The 18,462-nt window shown below is 32.8% G+C and overlaps 1 protein-coding gene across 2 annotated transcripts in view; it reads right to left on the bottom strand.

The window, feature by feature from the left end:
- The window catches only part of LOC129950109 (guanine nucleotide-binding protein G(s) subunit alpha), a 28,773-nt gene that overhangs the window by 1,579 nt on the left and 8,732 nt on the right, over window positions 1-18,462 (bottom strand). For both annotated transcript variants that reach the window (XM_056061931.1, XM_056061930.1), the window contains exons 2-6: window positions 16,812-17,178; window positions 15,340-15,436; window positions 15,117-15,237; window positions 8,428-8,556; window positions 8,170-8,349 (exon numbers count right to left, since the gene is read on the bottom strand). In XM_056061931.1, the coding sequence (XP_055917906.1) occupies window positions 8,170-8,349; window positions 8,428-8,556; window positions 15,117-15,237; window positions 15,340-15,436; window positions 16,812-17,087 (803 nt within the window). In that variant the 5' untranslated portion in view covers window positions 17,088-17,178. The remainder of the gene's footprint in view (window positions 1-8,169; window positions 8,350-8,427; window positions 8,557-15,116; window positions 15,238-15,339; window positions 15,437-16,811; window positions 17,179-18,462) is intronic.

Raw genomic sequence — 18,462 nt, 5'->3', positions numbered from 1 at the left:
TGATCTAACAGAATTTCGTTAACGGCTTTTAATGTTTTGAAAAACATATACGTACTTTCCGTTAGTTTTTTACTCACCCCGCCTACAGATGATTTTTATTTGTAATGTCTGTAGAATTTTTAAATCACCTAATGATACAAAAACTTGAATGATAAAAATTAATGAATAGTTTTAGATGTAAATTTAATTTGAATGTTTGAAGAAGTGCCTTGTCCTCTTGTAAACATACAAGGGGCGTTCAATATATTCTCGCTATCGGGGTGAAGCTGTGGTAATATATATAAATTGTCAAGTAATACTATTATTTTAGTGCATTCATGTAAAATTTCATATAAATGTGAATATTATTTACCGTTAAATCTCTATTTAAACAGAATCATAATGAGAATTGATCATCGCGCTGTAATTAAATTTCTCACTAAGCAAGGATAAAGTCAAAAAACTATTCATGAAGAAATGGTGGCAGTTTACCAGGGTTCCGCACCTTCATTATCAACTGTGCAAAAGTGGTCAAGTGAGTTCAAGAGAGGCAGAGAGAACATTGAAGACGACCCCCGCTCCGGCGCCCCGGCTAGTGCTTGTACGGGAGAAAGCATCAAAGAAGTCGAAAAACTTGTTCTCGAGGATGCCCAAATAAAGGTGAAAATGATGGCAGAGATCACTAAGCTTTCGACTGGTACCATTCACACCATCCTTCATGACCATCTTAACCTTTCAAAGGTGAGTGCAAGGTGGGTGCCACGAATACTCACAGCGCCTCAGAAAAAAGTAAGAACCGCATGCTGTAGAGAGCTTTTGGAGATGTGTAGTGAGAACGCGGACGGTGTTATGCATCGGATTGTTACTGGGGACGAAACATGGGTTCACCACTATGACCCTGAAAGCAAACAAGAGTCCATGCAGTGGCATAAAAAAGGAACAGACCCCTCGAAGAAGTTCAAAGTCACTCCGTCTGCCGGGAAGCTCATGGCCACAGTTTTTTGGGACTCAAATGGAATCTTACTCATTGAGTACAAAAAAAAGGTGAAACCATCAACGCCAAATCCTACGCTTCCACTTTGCATAATTTGCGGGAGGAAATTAAAAAGAAAACACGGGGTAAACTCGCAGCGGGTGTGTTGCTTCTTCATGACAACGCTCCTGTTCACACGGCGCGAGTTTCCAAGGCTGCTGTGCGAGATTGTGGTTTTGAAGAAATTCAACATCCACCCTATAGTCTAGACCTTGCCCCTAGTGATTACTTCCTGTTTCCGGATTTGAAAAACTGTCTTCGTGGAAAAAGATTTTCGGATGATGAAGAACTCAAGTCGGCAATAAATGGGTATTTTGCAGGGAAAGAGGAAACTTTTTTTTTTTGGTTCAAAAAAGCTTATCTCAAGATGTAACAAATGCATTGATGTTAGGGGAGATTATATTGAAAAAAAAAAAAACAATTTGAATTGAATTCGCATTTTCCTTCATATCGATATCGAGAATATATTGAACGCCCCTCGTACATAGTTGCTTGATTAAAACAAAATGTTTTTGTTGAAATATAAAGGCACAATTTGTCACGATAATGAATAATTCTAGGGAAAATGTGTTATGTATATATTAAGAACCAGTTACGGGTTTTAAAAATGATAAAACTTTGGTCGCAGGAAATAGTGTTGTCAATTAATATTAAATCAACATTAGCCGTGTTTTTTTGGTATTCCATACATAGTACAGTGAGGAATTACCAAAAAAACGTAGTAAAGTTTTTATATTTGAAAGTTGATACAATTGAATATTTGCCATAGACCAGGGGACCTACTCTGTAATGCGTTTCGAAAGCATTCCGATTCGAATCTGATATTCGATTCGTTTATGAATTCGTACTCTGTAAAATGTTCGAATCGAATAAAACAATCATCTAGTACTTTTTCTATTTATAAATAGAATAAATTTGCCGAGGCGAGAAGTATATCTTATGAGATTTGTCAAAGCGAAAATACAAAAATAATCACAAAGACGATAAAAAGTCTGTTTTGCAATTGTCACATCTCTCTTTTTAATTCAAGCTTAGAAAGTTTACGCTGATTTGATTGTCTTTTGCCAAGGTACAACTTTTTTTCCTTCAAGTCATACGAATTCCGCCATAATTTCAAATTGCTTTTGTTTGTTATGCACATTTTTCGCTTTGTAATTTTCCTTTTGAATCCTTTAAAACGACCTTCGAATAGCAATTCGTTACCTCTCTTGGTGTAGAAACAAAATTTTCATTTTCGAACGCTAATGACATTCGGAAACGCATTCCTAGGTACGAAAAATCCGAATGCGGATTTGTTATTCCGTAAGTACTAGATTTCTTATCCCCAGGGGTGAAATCGTGTAAGCTGATATTTTATTTTTTTTTATCAAAATCAAGAAAATACGTCTGTGTAAGGTGATTTCAGAGCTTTAACCAAACAGTTTGAAATAAAATAAAAACTTCAAGAAAGGGGTTTGTTCGTAGACTACTTTATTAACATGTGGTGTTGAAGCGGGCTTGAAGCGAGCCTAAATTCTTTATAGACCTGAATCGAGTTAAAATGAACTTGATTCCCCGACCGGAATCGAGTCAAAATTTGTGAAGAAAAACCTGTGTGGAGGAGTTGGTTTTACAGATAATGCAATATGGTTTGTGTACAAAAAATAGTTTTGTTTTAATCAAATTTAAGAAAAATTGCACGGAGTAGGTATTACATTCTTATAAGGTGCTGAACTATTCAGTTCTTCATTGTTTAACACGAATTAAACTATCTTACTTGCACTTCATAAGAAGCATCGAAACACCGAAACACAGTGCTATCAAACTTAATCATTTTTAAATCTTCTTGTGTGGTGCAAACCAAAAAGATTTATTTAATCTAAACTGAGATAAACCTTTGGTGGAAACATAGCAAAACGTAATTATCTTTTCTATTGTTTTCACTTGCAAAATAGGCCCAGTTAGTCCAATTTCATTAACAAAACTAAATAATATCAACAGTAACAGATCGATTTTTTCCTCAGTGGAAAACACATGATTCCAAATTCACAACTACTCAACGAACACAGCCATCGAGATACATATCGTGCCAACATTTGAGAACGAAATCACATAAGATACACTCGAGACTCGTATAAATGTCAAACCCCATCTGTAGTAAGATTCTACTTTAACTATTATCGGTAGTATTCATACTGCTGATATTGTTTTTGTTATTCGTGCAAAATATTACTATACTATTGATAGATTTTCCAACAAAATACGGGTATTATGTTTTAAGAATGATTTCGAATGATTAATTTCGCACGATCCTGAAGAGCACGTCACAGACTCACAGACTCGCTCGACCATTATTTTGGTAAGAAATTTGCACGTTGCGAAAGACTATTCATTATGAAACTGAGCATAATTCAAGTGATAGCTGTCAAAAAGACCAACTCCAAAATATGAAAGTATTGCTAGATTGAAAAACAATCGTTACAATTGAGAGAATATGTAGTTTTTTTCGCTGAATTATTTAATAATTCAAATTTAATAAACAAACAAAATTTAGTATACGACAATTGTTTTTTTATAATTACTGTTTTATCACATAAAGGATACTGTTGTGAGTGATTCAATTGTAAACAAAATGATTCTGATCAAAATATTTGTGTAATATTTGGTTGTGAATATTCTTGGCTTTAGAACTTATTGTTAACAAACCAATTTAATTAAATAAATATAAGATGTTTCAAGCCTCCCCAGCATCGAAGAACGAAGAGACACACTAACTTTAAGAATGCTCGCAAAATTAGTATTCTCCAAGAACTCCATCATCGACAACTACATCAAAAAAACAACAAATTAAAAACTAACTAAACGTATTCCATCCGCCATCGGTACAATTCCTAAAGAATCAAGGCTTAACAATCTGCCAACCAAAAGAAAACGACTCATCGCACCACGCTACCCGCCATAGTTCATCAATTCTGAACCGTTGATATTGGATCTAACAAAATATAAAAATTAAAAACAGCAAACAGCAAACAGCACATATCGCCAACTTTATTTATGTATCGCCTCTGAATTAAGATCTGACGGATGGAGATTTATCTTCACCAATGGCTCTAAAACTCCGGACACCACATCTTATGCGGTGACTGATGAAAAGGAATCAACCATAAGCAGTAGTTTTCTCCCAGATTTTACATCAGTCTTTACAGCAGAAGCATTTGCCATACTTCAAACTACTAAAGCTGCAGCTAATCTTTCTGAAAAATGCATCATATGCTCCGACAGCATCTCAGTAATCAATGCAATTCACAACGCAAACAATAACACCGAAATAATATCAGTAATTAGATATGAACTCATAGAATTGAAAAACATTAAACTAATGTGAACTCCAGGCCAGGTTGGAATACTCGGAAACTAATATGCCGACAGTGTAGCATGCTCAGCCAAAAGCGCACCTGTGTTCACTTTCAACATTTTCACCAAATCCGATCTCCTCAAGCATACCGGAAAGATATCTTCTGCAAAAAATAGCCACGACTGGAGCCTATATCAGCATCACTACAAGGATATAACCCCTTTAAAATCTACGCCGATGTATCCTACTAACTGTTCGAAACAAAAAATATCTTAACTTCGCTAGACTTCGACTTGGACACACTACTGCTTCCCACCAACACCTCCTCAACAATAACGACCCGCCAACCTGCTCCACCCACCTTGATCTAAAACATATTTTGGTACATTGTCTGTTGTCGCAGCCCATAATTAGAAAAATATTTAAAAATATTTACGTATATGAAATCTTCAAAACTCCCGGCGTAACAAATATAAATAATATCACTGAGTTTTTCAAAAAAGCAAAAATTGTAACTTGAATTTTCAAGCAAAAAAACCAATAGTCTCTGCAGCTAGGCTTGTTAAATTTTATATTAGCTTGTAATTTGAATTGCTTGTTAATAAATATTATTAATAATAATACATTTTTCTCATAAGCTGTTATAGATGTATGCACATATACAGAGGTAGTCAAAAGTATTTACACAACAAACTTTTTTAGTGCACATTCAATTGGAAAAGCTTTTTTTTATTGTTGTTGTTGTTGCAGTGCAACAAAATGCTATGTTGTTTTAAGCCTTATGTATGAATTAGCGACCAAAGTCTATTTGGTAAGGATAACAGTACATAGTACATAGTCAAAAGTATTTACACACATTTTTATTGCGTCAAAAGTATTTACACAATGCAAATTAGCATTTATATTTTTATTTAGTTTGAGTCAGACCAGTCTTAAAGTTCTATTGCCTTCATAACAAACTAAATGTGCTTTAAAGTTTGAAATTTTATAAATAAAATGCTGAAAACAAAGGAATTATCCATTGAAACTCGATCGGAGATCGTTAACAAGTTTAAATGTGGGATCAAAATCCCACAGTAAGTCCTGTTAAGGTTGTAGCAGCATCGAATCAGCTTATTGGAAAAAAGTCAGTGATGCTACACTGCGCCGGAGTTTAAAAGAAATTAACATAAACAAGTACGTTCTGTGCAAAGTGATCGATATTTCTGAAAACAACAAAGCGAAACGCCTCTCAATTGCCTTGGAGTACATCCAAAAGCCTCCACAGTTTTGGTATAATGTGTTGTGGACAAATGAGGCTGCATTTCAATTCCAGGGCTCGTTTAGTATACACTTTATGCATTTACAACATGAAAAGAAGAAAGATGCAGTTCAGCCGCTAAACAGATTCGGAGGTGGCACGGTGATGTTTTGGGCATGTTCATCTTACTACGGTTTTGAAGATTTGGTACGAATTGAGGGCACTCTTAAGCAGTCTGGGTATACAACAATCTTAAATGACCATGCCTTCGTATCCGGCAATAGGCTTTTTCCAACTATCGACTGGATTTTACAACACGACAATTCTCCATGTCATTAAGGATGGTTGCCTACAAGACTTTTAAGTGCAGTAAATTAAGTTGTTTTTCTAAACATTATTGAAAATGTTTAGGCTTTTGTCAAACGTCAGAGGACAATTAATAAGAACCGAAACCGCAATGACACAATTGCTGAAATAAATGAAATTTGGTCCAAATTAACAGTTGAATTTGCGCGCAATTGTGTTGTTGAAGTTACTGATGCCAAAGGAGATGTAACCAATTATTAATTTTATATCTAAAAATAATTCGTTAAGCTAAACTTCAAAATTTAAGAATTATCATTAATCTGGAGCATAATAATTAATTTAAAGTTTTGTGTAAATACTTTTGACGCAATAAAAATGTGTGTAAATACTTTTGACTACCGCTAATCATCATTTCATTTGCTTTATTTTCTGTAAAATGTACCGTCGCTAAGGCATATACAAGTCTTAAAAGAAAATAGCATTTTATTGGACTGCAAAAACAACAACAAGAAAAATCTTTTTCGATTGAATGTGCACAAAAAAGCTTGTTGTGTAAATACTTTTGACTACCATTGTATGTACAATATTTATATAAGACTGATTTAAATGTACTAAAATGTCTTCGATTTTCGAGGTTCAAGATTTGTATACATATTGATATTAATATAGTCGGTAACCGTATTTTCTATTTTGTATACACGGTTCTTCATTTTATAAGTTAAGAACCCGTTATATATTTTAATGATGAGTTTGATCTTTATTTGAATAAAGTTTTAAAAAGTGACTTTTTTTCTAGTTTTTCAAAATTATTAGGGTCTTAATTTAAAAAAAATAGTTAATTCCACTATTTTAAGATCACTTATTGAAATTATCAACTATACAGCTAGGTTATACACTTTATTTTCGCTCGAAAATGAAATCGATTCAAATGCAAATTGGAGTTATGAAATTTACATTTATCGATTTCATTTTTTTGCAACTCAAAACAAAGTAAGTTTCCGTCTTTTATATTTTGATTTTTGCGATTTTCAAGTAATTTGAATTCGACCAGATTAAGTTGGTGTGGTTTTCAATTCGACAAGAGAAAATTTTTTTAAAACAGTAATATTCTTATTCATTTAAAAGAAATAAGCAAAAGGTTTGGATAGAAAGCACTTGATTCGTGAGAACTTGCAGGTTCTACTTTGTATTTGAGGAAGGGGACAAAGCATTCAAAACGATTTTATAACGCATCAAATGTCTTTTCTATACCAAAAAAAAATTTTTTTAAAACTTTCAAGGCACATTCAGAAACTATACTTCTATACCAGTCTTTAGACAATTCTTTTGGCTAAGGCCCTCAAATTGCAGCGGTTGCGCATCGACACATTGCATTTTATATTTATTTTATTAAAAAGCACAAAACAAATAAAAAACATATGAAATTATACAAATTTTGACAATTTTTATTTCACTTGAAATGATTTCGAAAAGTACTATAAGATATAAAATCGATAAAATTATTAAATCCTGAAAACAATTTCACTCGATTTTCAATTAAAATATCAATTTTAGACTCGATTATGGAAACCTAGCTGATACTATACGAAGTGATAATATTAACTAAAAAATAAAACTTGTTTGTGGTATCCTGATGTGTAGAAAAACTTTTGAACACTATCCTACCTAATATGTTCTTAATAAAAAAAAAAACAATTCGCGTTTCGTTATAATTTAAGTTTAAGTTTTATTACTAATCTTAATGTTTGCAGTACCTTGATCTAAACCTCACTGACCCACATAATTCAAACTTCAAACTCAGGTACCTACACCCGAGGCTCATAGTATAACCTTAATGTAAAGGAGAGTCAGAGAGTAATAGATCTATACATAAAATTATAAATTCAAATAAATACATAATTTACAATTACATATCACTACCATTCCTGGACGATGAGAAGCCACTAAAAAATGAGCATTTCAACAGGGTTACGACCCAAAACACACCGGTAGAAAAGGTTTAGACTTAAAAACATAGATCTTATAAAGTGGAATGCTCAGTGCCCCGACCTAAATTCTACAGAGAACCTGTGGATATAGTATATCGAAGAGAAGGGAGACTAAACTAACAACATACACGAACTAAAGGCTGAACCAACGACTTGATGCTTTCAACACTTTGTTGTTATTTTCATTGCAAATTTTTCTGATAACCAACATATAATTCTGACGAATTAATTTGTTATTAATTGAAATAATTTATTTGATCATGCATAATTTACATTTAACAATAAATACCTGTTATTCCAAATGCTTTTAAAAAGATCAAGCGACTCCCTAAGGCGGTTTTGTGTAGGATCTTCACGTAAAACCATATTGTAACTGGAGCAGGCAGTAACAAAAATTATAGCAGTAACATCGTTAAAGCATTGAATCCATTTGCGCCGTTCGTCTCGTTGCCCCCCCACGTCAAACATACTGTAAAATAAAAAATAAAATTATATTTTTTTTTTTAAATAAAAATGTACAATATGTAATATTATATGTATATCTTACTGAAAGTTAACTTTGTCAACTTGAAATCGTGTTTCAAATATTCCGGATGTTAGTACACGGCATCTAAGAATATCTTGTTCACTTGGTGTGTAATTTGGTTGTTTTATTTTTCCAACCCGGTCTAAAAAACTTTGGGAAAAGAAAATAATAAATTTGGTTATTACATGTTTTTGAAATATCAACAATTGTTTTCAGAGCTTAGTAATTGTATTGTAAAGCTTTATTTCAAATTAATTAGTGACTAGCTTATTCTATAATATTTAGTCCTTTAGATAATACCATTTTTTTTAGCTCGGAAGAAAACCATTGCAACACAAACTTTGCACTTTTGAGGAAATACAAAACTTGGAAGTCTGTCTTTTTTCCGAACCGAATATTTATCATTTTTTTTGGATGATGAGACATTAATGATACGCTTTATATTTATCTTAGGAATATTATCTACACTAATGTTTACATACTTTACTGATAGATGTATTAATACTTCCATATTTTACAAGACACTCCACTAAAAGATCTTTTTTAATCAAAAATGGGTTGCTTAAGCAGATACATACAAATAAATAATAATTTCCAAACATTATCAGAAGGCTGTACGTTTACTTAACTAAGATCACAAAAATAGATTTGTTTACCAGTATAAGTCAAAAATTTTGTGTGTTTACTGTATAGCACGAACATGTATCAATAGAACAAGTTTTCTTTCATATTCCATTCACCATTTACTAATATAATATTATAACTTCTCATTAAACTTGTCGGGTTAGTGTGTGAAATAACTGAAATTAATAAGTTGAAATTTTGAGGTACTTAATTTGGTAAGCTTGATTCTAATATTTGGGATCACCAGAATTTTTCGAATTCGGATATTTCGTCTACTAAAAAAAGTGCTCCAGAGTTATGTACTAAGCTCTCTAAGGGGACGAAGTCCCGCTTGTAAAAAATTTGTATTCAATAATGCCAAATTTTTAAACTATTAAAATAGATTAGCATCATCTGAAAATCATACTGTTGTTAAAGGTCCAGCTAACTGAAGAATAAATCTGACCAACACTGTACGAATATGCATTAGTATTTGATAGATCACGCGGGATTTCAGACATGGTGTCAAAGAGAAAGATGCTCAGTATGCTTTGACATTTCATCATGAATAGACTTACTAACGAGCAACGCTTGCAAATCATTGAATTTTATTACCAAAATCAGTGTTCGGTTCGAAATGTGTTTCGCGCTTTATGTCCGATTTATGGTCTACATAATCGACTAAGTGAGCAAACAATTAATGCGATTGTGTCCAAGTTTCGCACTCAGTTTACTTTATTGGACATTAAACCAACCACACGAATGCGTACAGTGCGTACAGAAGAGAATATTGCCTCTGTTTCTGAGAGTGTTGCTGAAGACCGTGAAATGTCGATTCGTCGCCGTTCGCAGCAATTGGGTTTGTGTTATTCGACCACATGGAAGATTTTACGCAAAGATCTTGGTGTAAAACAGTATAAAATACAGCTCGTGCAAGAACTGAAGCCGAACGATCTGCCACAACGTCGAATTTTCAGTGAATAGGCCCTAGAAAAGTTGGCAGAAAATTCGCTTTTTTATCGACAAATTTTGTTCAGCGATGAGGCTCATTTCTGGTTGAACGTAAATACGTAAATAAGCAAAATTGCCGCATTTGGAGTGAAGAGCAACCAGAAGCCGTTCAAGAACTGCCCATGCATCCCAAAAAATGCACTGTTTGGTGTGGTTTATACGCTGGTGGAATCATTGGACCGTATTTTTTCAAAGATGCTGTTGGACGCAACGTTACGGTGAATGGCGATCGCCATCGTTCAATGCTAACAAACTTTTTGTTGCCAAAAATGGAAGAACTGAACTTGGTTGACATGTGGTTTCAACAAGATGGCGCTACATGCCACACAGCTCGCGATTCTATGGCCATTTTGAGGGAAAACTTCGGAGAACAATTCATCTCAAGGAATGGACCGGTAAGTTGGCCACCAAGATCATGCGATTTGACGCCTTTAGACTATTTTTTGTGGGGCTACGTCAAGTCTAAATTCTACACAAATAAGCCAGCAACTATTCCAGCTTTGGAAGACAACATTTCCGAAGAAATTCGGGCTACTCCGGCCGAAATGCTCGAAAAAGTTACCCAAAATTGGACTTTCCGAATTGACCACCTAAGACGCAGCCGCGGTCAACATTTAAATGAAATTATCTTTAAAAAGTAAATGTCATGGACCAATCTAACGTTTCAAATAAAGAATCGATGAGATTTTGCAAATTTTATGCGTTTTTTTTTTAAAAAGTTCTCAAGCTCTTAAAAAATCACCGTTTATAATAACAAAAACAATTACGCTTCTAGATTTACAATGTTGTACGGTTCTGAAGTTGGGGATATCATAAAATACCGTATAGATTTAAAGCCAAATTATTTATGATCTACATATCGAAATATGTTTTAGTTATCGAAAGCTATACTTTTCTTAAATAAAAAGAAACTAATGGTAGATATTTCTCGACTTAAGGTTGGTTGAATATTCTTCTATCAACGCTTGTCCAAAAGACTTGATTGAATTTACCATTAGCGCACACAGCCACAATTTGATCGTACAAAACAGAAACTTGAATGATCAAATAGCATAAAAGTGTTCATATATGCGTTTCGCTGTGATGTAATGGTTGGGCTCATGAGAAGATGACCATCATGCTGGTTTGTTTTTAAATCATATTTATTAAAATAAACGATGTTCAGGAACATACTAGCGTATACAAAATAAGCAAATATAAGCTCAAAAATAAACAATGGGACGGTCAAGACACTGCACCGAAGAAATTCGAAAACTTATTCGACCAAAATATTTGAGACATCCTAGGATGTTCAGCAAATGGTCAGTAACGGCTTAAAATGGCAAAATAAACCCAAAACGCTAGGCCCAAAAAGGATGACTACTGAAAAAACTGACAGAAAAATTGTTCAGTTAGCAAAACAGAACCCTTAAATAGGCTTTAGGAAAATAAGAAATGGACTCCAACTGTCTGTTAGCGCTGTCACAATACGAAGGCGTCCTTTATAAGCGAAATTACCAGCCCGAAGTTCACGCAAGGTACCATTCTTGACGAAAAGGCAAAGAGAATTGAGATTGTTTAAGCCCATAGAGATTGGGCAAAAGAGAAATGGAGATTGGATATTCTGTGGAGCGATGAAAGCAAAGTCGTCCTTTTTGGGTCTAAGGGTCGTCGAGAATATGGGAGAAGACCGTAAAATGCATCATACGATCCATCGGTAAACTATAAAAACAGTGAAGCATGGTGGAGGAAAAATTATGATATGGGCTTGCTTTTCATATTACGGGGTCGGACCTATCTATCCCATGGGGGTAATAAGGGATACAACCGAGTATGTGAAAACTCTCGAGAAGGTTATGTTACCCTATACTGATGAGGAAACGCCGTTGGTTTTGCTATACTTATTACAGTTTTTCTTACTTCTTAAGAATAGACCTAGTAGTTTGTCATGCACTGCTATTTTTATGAACAGCCATATATTTAAAAAACGGTTTTTACTGTGACAAGGCTAACGATAAAAAATCGATAATACTTATTTTCTGTTATTACGCAAAAAAAAAGAGTTTGTTATTAGAAGTTTAATGAAATATATTATAAAATTGATATTGTAGGCCTATTTGTTGTATTTGGAGAGCACTGCTGTTTTTATGAACACAACTGTATATACATTCTTAGTTGTGTAACTTTTAGAGGGCGTCAAAACAAATTTTGGTACTCACTTGGTTTATCATTTTTTTTTAAGTTTTATTCCTGATTAATATGCGCCTTCGAATAAAAATTACGTTTTTTATAATTATAACGCGATTGTGGACCAAATCGGAGATTAACGACGCACAACACAGGTGGGACCAAACCCATCAGAAGCTAACTGGCGACTTAGGGACTACATTTCTTAAAAGAAAAACTAGCCTTTAAAATTGCGTTTACACTTTTCGCTCAATACTGAAATTGATATTTCTTTTGAACTCTGTATTTGTTGTTATTAAGATTCACTTTGATATTATATTTTCGGGAAGTGGGCTTATTTTATTAAAGATTATGATTTTTTTAATTAAGGACTTTGCGGACAGATCATAAGTATAACTGTATAATTACTATCTGTTCAATTTTTACCCAACATTAAATAAAGTACCTAGTACCTAGTAAAAAAAAAGTACCTTCAGATAAATGCGATAGTTTTCAGTGTATTCTGTAAAATTCGTTTCGAATTACGATTCATCACTAAGAGAGAGTTTTCAAAAGCCAAATACTACTATTTAATACGGAACGCAAAGTATGATAAGCAAATACATTTTATTTTTAAGTTTACGTATCTAATAGTTTTTAAAGGCTAGTATAACAGAATTAAAGTGCCCGCTAAAGGTTTGTGTTTCATCCGACTCCGTATGATACAAATATCTTTTTGCAACAAAATTACCAAATCGTCAGGGTTAAGGTATGTAATATCAGTTAACCAAGTTAAAACTTAGAGTCCAAAAAGAAATTACATTTTTATTTGTTGGCACAATCGAATTCACAATGCAAATACTACATACATACTCAACATATACAATGCCTTCATTGAAAAGATGTTTACCTTAATAGACAAATAATAGCAGACAAAATAAAAATATAACAAATTACAAACATTCTAACATAATTAAAAGATTTCTAGAAACTTTAAAAAAAATTAATTTTATACAATACCGAAAGTACGCACTTCACACACTTCATTATATAATTTATTCAAAAAATATTTTCGTAGACGTTGCCAGAAGATCTGACTCTAAATCCACCACGTAAGATAAATCTCGTTTTCTATTCTTTTTTTATTACATGAAAAGAAAAACAAATGATAGTAAATTGTTTATGAAAGTAACAGTAAGCAAACTTAAAAACTATAACTGATGATTTGTTTCATATAATAATAGCAAAGTCAAATTAGTAATTCCGAAATTTAGATATGGTATTAAGAAAGGTTAGAGATTTGTAATTTTGTTAAAATGTTTACCTAACCCATACTAAGAATTGTGTGTAATTAATCTTTAGGAGACTCTTGTAATTGGTACTGCATGAAAATATAATTTTTAAATATAGTGCAGCTAGCGCAGGTTTTTTAAAGTAGCAAATTCAGTTTAAGAATAAACTAGTTGATTCTAAAAACATATCCAAAACCCTTTTTGTGTTGCTTGGACGACCTGACGACGTAGTGATTCGCTCTGCAAACATAAGAGCCAGTTATAGCTATGATTGGTTTTCATCATTGAACACTTTAGCCGTGTTTTGTTGGTATTCCATATATATTGCAGTGAGAAATTGCCAAACAAAAAACGATCCGCAGTAGTCCTGTTTTTATATTTAAAAGTTGATACAATTAATTATTTGCCAGAATAATTGATTTTTTCCCCAATGGAAAACACATGATTTCCAAATGCACAACTACTCAACGAACACATTCGAGACTCGTATGAATATCAAAAACCCATCCGTAGTAAGAATCTACTTTAACTTTTATCGGTCGTTGTTTTTGTTATTCGTGTAAAATCCTACTATACTATTGATAGATTTTCCAACAAAACACGGGGTTTGTTTTAAGGTTTAAAAGCGATTGTTTTAAGGTTTAAAAGCGATTAATAGAGTCAAATTTTGTATGTTTTGTGGCAAAACGAAGGTGATGAATTATCGATCTTTTTTACTAAAAAAGAACTTTCATTTTAGTTAATTTTTAATTTTTCAATGACATTAAATCGTTTTCAATGAATAATTGATTTTTGGATTCGGAATTCGGAATTAGCAATTCTCAAATCGGAAGATTATCGGACCATTTTATATTCCAAACTATCGGTTTTACTGTCAATGATAAACTCTTACCTCAAATATTTCATTTCAATTAGGAAATGCTTGATTCCATTAGGGAATCTTTGTACAATGGCAGAAATGTAAGCTATAACTAAATATGTAACACAACAATCCAATGATTATTTTCAGTGATGAAAACCAATGATACCAATAACTGGCCCTACTTGGTAAACATGTTCATGACTCAAACCAAGACAAAAAAAATATTCTCGTCACTTTTACAATTAGTGCTATAAGGGTTAAGAAGAATATACACAAAAATGTTCTGAATGCATTGAAGTGAAACATCGCATAACTTTTTTACTTTCAAGATAAGGCGCCGCGGCTAAAATAGTTTAGGAATCCCTAGGCTACACACTGAAGTACGCTTTAACTAATTAAGTATGTTTCTACTATATCTTCTACCGAAAATTTAAGCTCGATATCCAGGTGTCAGAAATGATTTTGATATTAGTTAAAATGTTGGACATTCATTATCATTAATTTCATCCTATATCAAAATTTGACTTTTACCCCTTCTTTAAAAAACAGCTTCAAAAACCACCAATTACCCAGGTTGCAGAAATAAATACAATAATTTTAGTTACTCTATCTTATATAACACTCAATAGTGTCCCCAGGTTTCAAGATATTTTAAAAATTCTTGAATTTAAATGTTAGAACACCCTTTTTTATACAAAATTAATCGAGATACGTTTTAAAGACAAATTTTGTCCAAATTTATCATAATGGAGAACTTAATACACTTATGTAAGAAAATTATTAAAGATTGTACTTACTATTTCGCACAATCGATTAATTGGTACTCATTAGATCTTTCAAAAGTTTGCTGTACACCACGATCTTTCCAAAGTTCCTCAGTAGATTCATAAAACTCTAGTGGATAGTTGAAATCAGGACCTAATTAAAAGAATTAGATTAATCAAAAATTTCAAAACTTAAAAACAAAAGCCTAGGGCGTATTAATCTTAATATTAATCAATTAAAAAAATGTGTACATACTTGAAGCACAATCTTGAAGATATTCAACTCTAGACTCGTTTTCCTTCTTTTCCAAAGCTACAGGAGGATTCAATGTGCTCATAGCTCCAGTTATAGTCTTAAAAATGAAAATAAAATTGGAATTTGATATTCATTCATATTTCACTTAGTCTTATAAAATTAATTGAAAAAATAAATGCAAGTACGGCATGGAATCCCTGTATTTCACACTACTGCCGAGGTTGGTAAATTGATAAGCCTTTCCAGAAGCGCGAGTTTTATAGTTAAAGGGTTTAATAGAAGGAATGCAGCTAGCTATTTTCCAAAAACATAGTCCGATAATGTAAAGGTAGAAAAGAGTGACACGTTCAAGTGACGCTAAGTCAGTAATTTAGTTTTCACCAATCATTTTAAAAGCTCTTCCCTAAATACTGCTTAAAATGCTTAATTAATTGGCGGTAGTACTAGCCCAGAAATAAGAGTTATACTGAACCTTTGAAAGTATCTCGCGGCAAAATTGCGTATTTGATCGTTCCACGAGATGATATTCAAGATGTATAGAGCGACAATATCAAGATATTAAGTTTTTTTATGCAAGTGCCACTTATAGACATAGGCAAGGAAGTATATCTCATTTTAGCGATACAAGAAAGCATTGGTCTTCGAAGCAGTAAATTCCCTATTGTACAATGCTGTTTGGGTTAAAAATTGTTCCTTATACGACGGAACACTATCGTAAAAGCTCTAATTTTATTTTTTGTTCTGTAATAGTTAAATGTTAATTATGTTTTATATCTTGTCATGTGTTAAGCTATAATTGTATTATTTTTTACTAACAACTAACACATGCACTTATGATCAGCCCCTGAGCGTAGTCTGACGCTTGCTATAAGCTTACTACTTTCTGAAAATTCTGAAGTGCAAAAAAAGCACGCATTGCGGAAAGAAAGGACGATGCCAAAATTTATCAAATGCTTTTGAAATATCAATTGCAATAATCTTTCTCTCTACAAAATGATTTAAGTTTTTCATTTACTGTTGTGAAATAAATACATCATGATTACCGGTGGACCTATTGCTACGATCAATAATCAATAAGTTCTTCCATTGGCTTGGAAAGAAAAAACATTGGCACAATCGGTTCATAATCTGATGAGATTGGTAATTATTTTGTTTTTAATTGCTCGGGACGATCTTAGAAGAATATAATAGTTAGTTATAATAATCTAGATTCTAGACTATTGTTACAAAGATGTAATTATGTTTATTTATGTTTAATTAATAGTTTTCACATAACCCGCCCAATTTTGTTTTTTGTATTGGCTGGTCAGATCAAATTTATATTACATTGTAGTTTATTAAAATCTGATTCAATAGGAGTAATTGAGACTATTGTAATTAAAATAAATAATATCGACTTTTTTATTTTTTGTAAGGTTCCTAGGAAAAATTCAAATTTGTTATTAAAATTTTAAAGACAATTATTTATTTACCAAAATAGCATCGCGTATGTTCTTTTTAATATCATCGACTTTTTGTTTTTTCTCTTGCTCGGAAAATCCATCAACGTGAAGAATACGCATTTGCTTGACTATTGTAGACTTGCCAGATTCACCAGCCCCAAGCAACAACAGCCTATGCGTTGCTCTATATAGCTGTTTGTCCTTTTGTAATTGCTTCGAAATGGCGTCACTCCGGCGTTTCTGACTCTTTGAATCATCAGGATTGGCATCCGCTTGCTTTGAGCCAGGAGACCCAAAACAACCCATAGTATTCCAGGGAGTCCACCAACAAATACCTCCACTGTCTCGTACACTTTCGGGAGACTCCGCTCCTCTGGTGTCACTATACCGAGCCAGTCTAAAACAAAGAAAATATAATAGTTTAATTTAGTTATGTAAAAAGATTTTTCCGTTGGATATTTTATTAAATAAATCTTATTCATACATTTGTACATATATATAGGTATATATAATATATTAAAATAATCCATAATGCAAAAATTAGATTTTGTATTAATTTGAGTAAAGTATTTAGTATTTAAGAATTTAAATGGAAAAACTATGTACATAAGTGGTAAGAGGCAGTATATTAACTTATGTTTAATGTTTTTATTTTTTAACAGTTCAACATTCGATCAATAAATAAAGATAAAGAAAGAATATAAAAACCACTGTGGCGCTGTGTAAAAGCCACATAGGGACTAGTTCCTGACTCGAAATCTTGTTCAGGACTAATAGACTGATATCAAACTACAAAACAGGCTAATCCTTTAGGTAATGTGACGCATAGAAATATACATATAGTGATCTTCAAGCTCTTACTTTGACTCGTAATCATAATCAACCTAAGGTAAATTCGGCAAAAAAAGATGTTTTTCAAATCATATACCTACGTAATGTTATTCCTTTGAAACTAGACAGGTCTTGGTCTACTTATAGCGAACGAAAAAAGGTAAAGAACAATTGGGCAGCATTTATTTCGTGGCATAGGCATTCAAAATTGTCACAAAAATTACCCAAGACAAATAGAATTTAAAAAAATTATTCCACCTTGTTTACTTTTAGGTATATTAAAGCTATCAATTTCAGCAGCTGCTATAAAAAGCATTGGAGTTAGGAGTGAATATTGAATTCTAATGAAAAATTTAATAATTTAAAATGAGTGCACTTAATGGAAAAAAATATTGAGAGTATCTTCAAAGAACATTTAAATTCGTTAAAAAAAGGAATGACTTAAATATAAGTTTAAGTTATTAAACAAAGAAGCCAAAATAGGAAAACGCGATGAGCGTTCCTACAAGGAAAGCGATTCTTGAGCTTTGGAACTTTGGAATAAACTGTTCTGTTAAGAAAGTTTTCAATGCAATTACGCATTTTCAAAACTTCGGGTCTGCTGAAAATGTACCTCATAAAAAACGGGCCCGTAAGACAAGCTGCCAAATGAATCGAGCAATCAGTAGGCTGGCCAAAAAAGACCCAAAAATAAGCTTCACAGAGATACAACGCCCATCTCGGTTGCCTTCGATGTCCCGACAGGCCCCCGAACAATTAGAAGAAGATTGGTGGAAGTTGGGTTACATGATCGTGTTTCTCAAAAAAAAACATTAGTAACCGCAAGGCAGCGTAAACTAAGAATAGAGTT

The sequence above is a fragment of the Eupeodes corollae genome, chromosome 3 (assembly GCF_945859685.1).
Source record: "Eupeodes corollae chromosome 3, idEupCoro1.1, whole genome shotgun sequence".
In the NCBI taxonomy this organism is placed as follows: Eukaryota; Metazoa; Arthropoda; class Insecta; order Diptera; family Syrphidae; genus Eupeodes; species Eupeodes corollae.
This window is presented reverse-complemented; position numbering and strand designations above follow the sequence as displayed.